General features: G+C 37.1%; 1 protein-coding gene across 1 annotated transcript in view; it reads left to right on the top strand.

Moving 5' to 3' along the window:
- Positions 1 to 3,884: 3,884 nt before the first annotated feature.
- Positions 3,885 to 8,750, top strand: part of LOC107657078 (AKT-interacting protein-like) — a 9,807-nt gene continuing 4,941 nt past the window's right edge. The window contains exons 1-6 of the mRNA XM_016445087.1: positions 3,885 to 4,058; positions 4,965 to 5,068; positions 6,248 to 6,456; positions 6,790 to 6,854; positions 7,352 to 7,452; positions 8,433 to 8,626. Coding sequence (XP_016300573.1) covers positions 5,027 to 5,068; positions 6,248 to 6,456; positions 6,790 to 6,854; positions 7,352 to 7,452; positions 8,433 to 8,626 — 611 coding nt within the window. The 5' untranslated portion in view covers positions 3,885 to 4,058; positions 4,965 to 5,026. The remainder of the gene's footprint in view (positions 4,059 to 4,964; positions 5,069 to 6,247; positions 6,457 to 6,789; positions 6,855 to 7,351; positions 7,453 to 8,432; positions 8,627 to 8,750) is intronic.

An 8,750-nucleotide genomic window follows, 5' to 3' on the forward strand; every position in this document is an offset into this window, starting at 1 on the left:
TCACTGTCAATCACAAGGTGATAATACACTGAAGATTTCCTCATTTGGTTTAATAAAATCTCCGGGCTTATTTGAACTGCAGTCATTATAGCAAATAATTGCTGCATTGAGGTGCTAGCCGGGCCATAGCCTAAGGGATAAGACAAGACTATTGCTGTGTGTGGGACTCGGATGATGCTTTTTTTCCCTCCTCTTTCCTCTCCCCAGTCGTGCATATTCCAACAATGAATATTGCATCTGAATCCAGCTCTGGCTTTTCTTATTCAAACTAACATTGTTATTACTTATTATGTAGACATGAAGTCATTCGTTCTGCCTGCTTTATGGCTTTTGCTGTCGTGGCATATTTCACTGGGGGGCTGCCAATTGCAATTTTTAACTGTCATTTAAACCAAATTGCAGATCAGAATAAGCAGGCCCTTGGTGTCTCAGAGGAGACACAGAGTGATGGCGAGGATGAGCACAGGATATTTTTCATCTGCAGTTTCGAACACAATGGCCTACTGAGTGTTTGCTTTTTGGGAAGTTTGGTACATTCATCAATACTAACAAAAAAGGACAACACAACAACCCAGCCGGCCATTGGTGTTGCTTTTTCACTTCAAACAGCAGTCTAAGGAAGCAAAACCTTCTGAAAGGCTGTTGGAAATCCATTATTTATTATTATTAAGCCTTCAAAAAAGGCATTTTAAACAGGTCTTCCTGCTTATGCCACAGACCTCATTTGGTGAACTCATACATTACAAACCCCTAAGAGACAGTACCAGTGTTGCCTACAGAAAAATATACACAAATATTGCTATTACTATTTCATAGCAGAACATATAAAACATTCAGCGTTGACATGTTTTTACATATCAGCATGACATAAAAAGATCAGGTTGAAACCAGACTGTGCCATATTATTTTATTTGCTGAACAAAGCAAACAGTCATTTTCTATGCTGGCAACATTATTAACATATCCAGCTCAGGTAGGCCAGAGGATATTTGCATTTGAGGCCGAATACAATCACCTTTCTCATGTCCAACATTTACATTTTGTAAATGCCACTGGAATCTAGTCAATTTCATTCTGTCAATGAGTCAGTGACCTTGCTTTGTTTACTGGCTGCATCAAGAAACCACAGGCCAATTATTTTATTAGCGGACTGTGTTGAAAAACAAAATGGAATCAGGTAATTAAACAATAATTAAGTCAATAATTAGCTTCCACTTTCAGCCCTGGACAATGTAATTTTCCTCAATTAGGTAAATCAGTGAAGCAGTAAATTAGTTTTTTCTTTCTCTCTATGTTCCTCGTAAATTATTATTAGGCATATCCCTTAAGAAATCAATCAATCAATCAATCAAACACCAGGTGCCAAATTTTACCGTGCAATTACTCCAGAAGTCAACAGGAAAGCTACTGTAGCTAGGGCCACCATAAAACTGTCTATATGTAATCTACTATTGTGACCATGTAATGACATCATCATTGGCAGTCTTGATAATGACTACTGGTTTCCAAAGCAAAAGCCTTTTAGAGAGGATTGAATTCCCTAGTGAAAAAAAGTATACTTTATTGTATTTGTAATATATTACCTGTTTTAATAGTACATTGCAAATATACTAACAAAAAAAGTACTATCTTTAAATATATAAAAAGTATATTAGCATCATGCTTTTGTCTATTTTCACAATACAACTTTTAACAATTGAATTGAAAATTCTGTTTATTTTTTATAAGTATATTTATTTGCACTTTACTTAAATATATTTTATGAATATTTTTTAACTGTGTGCTGAAAATGATCATTGTAACAATGCATTGAAAGCATACTTTCAAAGTACATTATTAAATAACCTGAAGTTGTAGTATATTTTAAGACACATTTTTTGAGTAAATTTTAAGTTTACTTCTTCATGCTTGGAATTCACTTCATTACTTGGACATACAGTGTTTTCAGGAAGTAATAACACAAATAAATAAACAAATGCATTATAAAGTGTACAGTCAAGTAAACACTGTCTATATTGCATGGCCAAAAACTGAAGTTCACTCACTCTGCATTAATATTATATCATTGCATTATTGTAAAACAACAATTGGCATTGATATCTGTATAAAGCTGCAGAAGTAGTTCCCCAGGAATCAGTTTTTAGTCTCTTTCAATATTGTTTGGAAGTGGAAAACACTGTTTGAATTGTTAATATTGTGTCTCTGTCTGTCATTTAAGTTATGTATTTATTGTAATGACCTTAAGAAGTGGATTCAGCATTGGGGAAAAATTAGCATATTTTTACTCAAAAATAATAAATTTATATTATATTGCTTGTGTGTTTCAAAGACACTCATAATTAATTTGTAATGTACTTATAATACAAAAAAGTACACTTTAATATCACTAATCAAGCATGTAAATAAGCATATTCTTAAAGTGTACTAAGTGTACTTGAAGTTGTTCCAATTTAGTATAGAAAAATACACTAAATACACTTAAAGTTATACTTTAGTATAATTTAATTACAACTAAAATACACTTAGTATAAAAATAGTTGTTCCACAATAGCACACTTCAAGTTAACTAATCATTAACACAATTGAAGTATACTGACAATTAGTCTGGCTGCAAGTATACTTGGTATACTTTTTTTTTCACTAGGGTTAGGCCAGGGGTGCTCAATCCTGTTCCTGGAGATCTGCCTGCCTGCAGAGTTCAGATCCAACCCTGATTCAACACACCTGTCTGTAATGATCAAGTGCTCCTGAAGATCTTAATTAGCTGGTTCATTTGTGTTTGATCAGGGATGGAGCTGAACATTGCAGGACGGTAGATCTTCAGGAACAGGATTTGGCACCCCTGAAGGCAGTCAGTTGGGGAGATTGTTGAGGTACTCTGATAGCTAGTATTTGACTCCCTCTGTTGTCCTAAAGGGGACATTGCAAAATCAGTCAATCCACTTGCCAACGCCAGTGTACGCGGAAAATGTATTTACTTTATTCTAGAAAGCTGGGCACATGCAAGTGAAAGGCCAAGGATGCGTCATAAGATGGCCTATATCTCCAAACATTTCTTATAATGACTAAAAATGCGGAAGTTTTTTATTTTACTATATGAAGAGAATTGATACGTTACAATATTTCTACCGCAAACGGTGTAATAGCTCAGGAATATTTTAGGGTTTGGTTTTATAAAGACTAATATAAAAATAAAGAAACCTATAACATTCCTATTTTTATAAGAAGTGATTTGTTTTAAATTAAAGCAATGACTTTTTAAAAGGCATACTGAAGCTCGCAATAAACTGACCTCTTGTTATGTATGAATAAATCTACCAATGAATCTGTTTAATTAATTCACATAAAAGCATGATTTAAAGGACCAATCCGAATTTGCTACCTTGGTTCGACATGATTAACAGGGAAATGCACCAATGCAACCGTCCGTCAAAGGGGAGGGTGGATAGACTAATACATGTTTTCAAAAACGTGTGAAATGTCCTGAGTTTAGCAAGGTAAGTCTCTTAAAGTCCTTTCTAATTTAGAAGTGTTTACTAACGTTTAACGTAGATATGCCCATGTATATCGTACTGTAAGATCAAATCCAAAACTCGCGTCCGTTAAAACGCTCAGCTCATAACTTAAGTTGACAACATAAGAAGCAAGTCTTTTGTCGGTCGATTTAAAACCACTTTCTCTGTAAACTTTGCGACTGATGTCATTCCCACACTATTATCCATCTAAAAAGATCGGCATGTGCCAAATATTTGCGGTCTAAACATTAACCTGAAGACATTTCACCTTGTGGATTGCTGTATTGTACGTTTGTTAGGGTGAAGGACTTGTCACTCACAATGAGAACCAATCACCGTCTTTCACTTGTGTTTATGTCCCGCCTTTTCCTGTCAAGTTAGTTAGAGGCGTGTTCGGTATTTGTGAGATTATTCGGAAAACACGGTCGGCGGTGGTTTAGTTAACCGTACAGAATAAAAAAAATCCGTCTAAATCAAACTATTTCACATTTGGACAAGTTACCGTGTAACATGTCTTCAGCCAGGTGACATTATTTGACTCAGGTAAGTGGAACCCCGTTAGTTATGGAGGTTTTGCTAAATAAAGGCTAGTCTACTCCAATTACAAATACCGTAACAGTAACGCAAACTCTGCTTTAAAAGCTGTGTTTTCACCTAGAGAACACTTCATTAAACGCTAAAATTTGCCTGTCACCAAACAAATCTGCCTGCAGTGGGTGTCGGGTAGAAATGAAGGCAATATATTTGTCTTACGAGGAGTCAGCTTTTGTTTCTAGTTGAGGCGGTTCGTCCAGTGTCTCGGGCGTTGACATCTGGCACTGTATTATATTACCACTGGATTTTCCCTCACCCTGGTTACATTTTTATATGAACTATATGGAGAATTCTTCGGCCCTAGGTTAATGTATGTTAGATCTGGCTGTTCAAAACGTCAAAATATTGATGACTGTAGAATTGTTTGCTCGTGTAGACGAGAGGTTTGGGGTCCATTCAACTTTTGAGAAGTCTTTATTAAAAAAATAAAATAAAAAAAAGTAAATGCATTTTAAAGTTAATAAAAAAAATTGATTAAAATAATTACAAAAAGAAAACAATGAGTATGTAACCTAATAGAAACTAAATATTTTGCAAATAATTTTACACACTTATAATATTGATTGTTCAGTATAAATTGGATATTTATATATACAAATGCATTGCTGCCTTTTAAGTTGTAGAGTGGGGGTCTCTCAGGATGATAGTATTTGGGGGTCTGTGTCATCTAAAAGATTGAAAACTTATATATTAGACTGTAGGTCACTGAAGTTCTCACTAGCGCCAACAACAACATGGTTAGTTGGGATTGGATTGCCACCAGCTGCCATAAAGCATCAGGTTGCCTATTGTGTTTTCTAAAGGTCCAGGCTCTCATCAGCACTTTTTTTCTTTCTCTTTCTCTTTCTCTCACAGCGAATTCTTCGGATGCCACCAAAAAGTGAACAAGCATACACCCATCCAGAGCTCAATGAGTAATGAACCCATTTTGGAGCATGTCGACAAACGCTGGTCGTAAGGTGAATTATGGCAGTCCACCAGTATGTCTTCTCATGAACAAATTTGACCTCTCTTGATCCTATCCTTTATTTCTGGCCTATTAAACTAGCTCGTGGATCGGCTTGTGAGTCTGCTGAGATTGACACAAGATTTCTCAGTTTCTTCTGTAAAAGCAGTACTTGTGATGCAAATGTATGAACTTGGTTGGCATAATTGTTTTAAAATGTGAGATGCTGTCTGACATCGCTAAGCATATATAAACATCCCAGTGTCCTTTACCTGAAGTCTAAATGACTGTTCACAGAGTAATGTTTACAACAGGTGACTGCAATAAGAAATCACGTGGGAGACTCTGGGTTTAAAGATGATTTTGCACAGATCAGACTCTCTAAAGTCACAAGCTTTAGTGGTGGAGGACTTTTTATTACAGAATGATGTAGGCTAGTCTCTCAATTCTGATTTGTTTTGAAATTACGGTTGTTATAAACCTTTGCTAAAATCTAAGAATTGCAGTCAATTAGTGCTTTTGACTGGGCTCAGCAAAAGGAGTAACAGTTTTTGTTGTAAACTACAAAGTTGTTGTCCTGACATTGGTGTGGTGTGGCGTGGCATCACAGCTGTCAAAAAGGCGTTAAATTCAGCTGTTTCTTAATAGATGCTGCTGACTCATGACCCAACTGCTCTTTTTGATTTATGATGGACACTTCTTGGACTAGCTGTTAGTAAATTGTTTTGAAAGTGTGTTTGACTGTATTCTGTGATATTCTGTATTTTGTTGTAGTTGGCTTTATTACAGGCTGTGTGCTGAATAGCTGAATCAGTTTGCTGTTAGTTTTTCCTTTTTAGGCCATTAAGCCTCAGGCCCCGGCCTCTACTGCTTATGAGTTTCTGGTGTCTGATTTTTACCTTCACAGTCCCTTGAAATATAGTCTCTCTCTGCTGATTTAAAGGCACAATATGTAATTTTCGCCGCTAGAGGGCACGTATTCAAAATAAACAAATAGACAAAGGCGTAATTTGATGACCCCGTGAGTCGTGACTGAGTGTGGAATCATGGGAGTTGTCGTCTTCATCCCCACAGCCGATGCAATCCGACGGGGACTCGGACAGAAATCACGTTCATGGATGAGCTAATGATTTCAAATAAAAGGCTCCAATAGATTTTAGAATCATTGAGCATGTGTGATTTGTTTGTGTAGAGATCTGACGGTGAGGAGCAGGGTGGTCCAGGGGAGCAGAGATCCAGTCCAGCTCGTCCTCCATTTGGTAAAAAGCAGCTTCCCTCCATCCCAAAGAATGCCGCCCCCATCACTAAAGCCGCCTCACCGGCCTCCTCTACACAGTCTGCCAATGGCACGCATGCCTCATATGGCCCTTTCTACCTGGAGTACTCGCTGCTCGCCGAGTTGTGAGTTATGCTCTATTTTTATTTATTGGCTATTTATTTTTATTTATTGTAACTGTACAAAAGACCAGGTTCCACAGGCTTCCACAGGTTTTGGGCAATAACGGTTTTGATGGCTTTATAGTAGTGTTGAATAAATGAAGCTGTGATTATAAAACACATCAAACCTGAGATTGAATAGATTTTTATGACTACATAACCAAGTTAAAAAACAATATGCATCACATTTGTTATTCAGCAGTCGTCTCAGAGTTGTGTATCAACACCCTAAGTTTGTGCAGCATATTTTGAGGTGTATGTTTTAAATGGACAATTTTGACCATGTGTCTGTTGCAGCACATTGGTGATCAAGCAGAAGCTCCCTGGCATCTATGTTCAGCCTTCATACAGATCAGCACTAAGTAAGCATGTCTTCCTCTTCCACTCTATTCTGTCTGTCACCGAATGCTCTTATGCTGCATTCCATTCAACTCCAAAAGAATTTCTAACTTCCTGCTTGGAAAAGTGCAACAGAATGTGCAGTCAATTAACTTCTATGAATGTGTCAGCATGGGGTTGCAATGTCACATGAATATGTTGGCGTTCAGGGAGATGTGCATGATTAATGAAATGAAAGGATTGGCTTTTTTTTTTTTCTTTTTTTTCTTTTCTTTATGTAACTACCAAACATCGGACCACAGAAATCAATATGGTTGCAAGTCAGACATATAGAAAACTCCCACACCCGTTTTTGAATGGAGCACAGCATTAGTCATTGTGTGTTGTATCATTGTGCTTGTTTTGCATCATCAAATAGTTTAACTTGTGAAATGATCAATGTTCAATAACTGAGCTGAAGAGTTAAATTGATTTGCTACATTGCTAATTTCTATCCATCAATGTCTTGTCTCTGTTGCAGTGTGGTTTGGTGTGATTTTCATTAGACATGGCTTGTACCAAGATGGTGTGTTTAAGTTCACCGTCTACATTCCTGATAACTACCCAGATGGAGACTGTCCTGTAAGTATAATATACAATTTCCACACATCTTTCCACACATCAAGAATAAGGATTTGCTATGTGTATTCATTCTATCCATGACCCGCTGTGATGGCTCCCCACATTAGTTTGCTGTTTTTTCCTCTGTAGACTCATTTACGGTCATTTGTAGAAGCTACACACACCATGAATTAGGAGTGTTTGAAATGTTAGACCATTCAACTTGAGCCCAGGTTTAACATGGTGATGGTTGATTGCTATAAACTTTTTCAAGGAAAAGGGACAAAGTAGAAAATAATGTCTGTGCATAGCACCTTATGCATTATATTTTATGATGAAGCTGGAGAATAGGAAACTTGCATACTTGTGGCTTTAAAATATCAAACCAAGATAGTGTAAACAAAATCTACACCGACAGTGATAAATGACTTTTCTAGTATTTTATTTCTACAAAAACTACAAATTTTCACCTCTGCTGGCTAATCAAGAGGCTGCTCACTGCAGAGCCAATGGGTGGAGCTTACGTCTTGCTCCCCCTCGGTAGATGTCCAGCAAGGAGGAGCGGATGTAATTTGTGCCTAATGGGTGGAGCTAGAATATCCAACCACACCCACACACTAACCCTACCCACAGCTCTATCCCTTCACCCCCTTAGATGTCCAGAGAGGTGGAGCTGGAAGTCATTTGACTCTGCAGCGAGTACCACTTGGGCTAATCTGTTGCTTAAATTAGCCATAGTAAAGTCAGACTTTGCTGTAGTCTTTACAAGTTTCATTGAAGTATTTCAACATTTTCTTATTTTTAAATAAGTCATGGAAATGTTTTCCATAAGTTATGGAAATGTCTATTGACTATAATAGCTATACTCAACTCTCAAACAACTGTGGGTTATGGAAACTAATTGTTCAAAAGGTTTGGGACATATAATTTTCACAATGGTCATGCCATCAGAAGGGCTGATCTGTTCTTCTTTTGTTGCGTTTATGCATGGTTTTTTTCAGAGGGTCATTTTTGACACCCCAGTTTTCCACCCACTAGTGGACCCGGTCTCTGGCGAGCTGGATGTGAGGAGAACTTTCACCAAATGGAGGTCTGTTCAAAAAAACAAAACAAAAACTGCTGTTTTACTGTATTGCTCTTTACCTCCCTGGAATCTAAATTCGAAGGGGCTCAGGGTTGTTTTGGAAATATTTTAGTGCTGTCAAAATGAATGTGTTAATGCATGCGATTGAAATTGTTTTTTTTTTTCAGTTTAACACGTTAAAAGCATTCAACACAATTAACGCAGAGGCGAAATTAGGTTGGCCACCCCACTCACA

This window comes from Sinocyclocheilus anshuiensis, unplaced genomic scaffold (assembly GCF_001515605.1).
Source record: "Sinocyclocheilus anshuiensis isolate Anshui unplaced genomic scaffold, SAMN03320099.WGS_v1.1 scaffold944, whole genome shotgun sequence".
NCBI classification, from domain to species: domain Eukaryota; kingdom Metazoa; phylum Chordata; class Actinopteri; order Cypriniformes; family Cyprinidae; genus Sinocyclocheilus; species Sinocyclocheilus anshuiensis.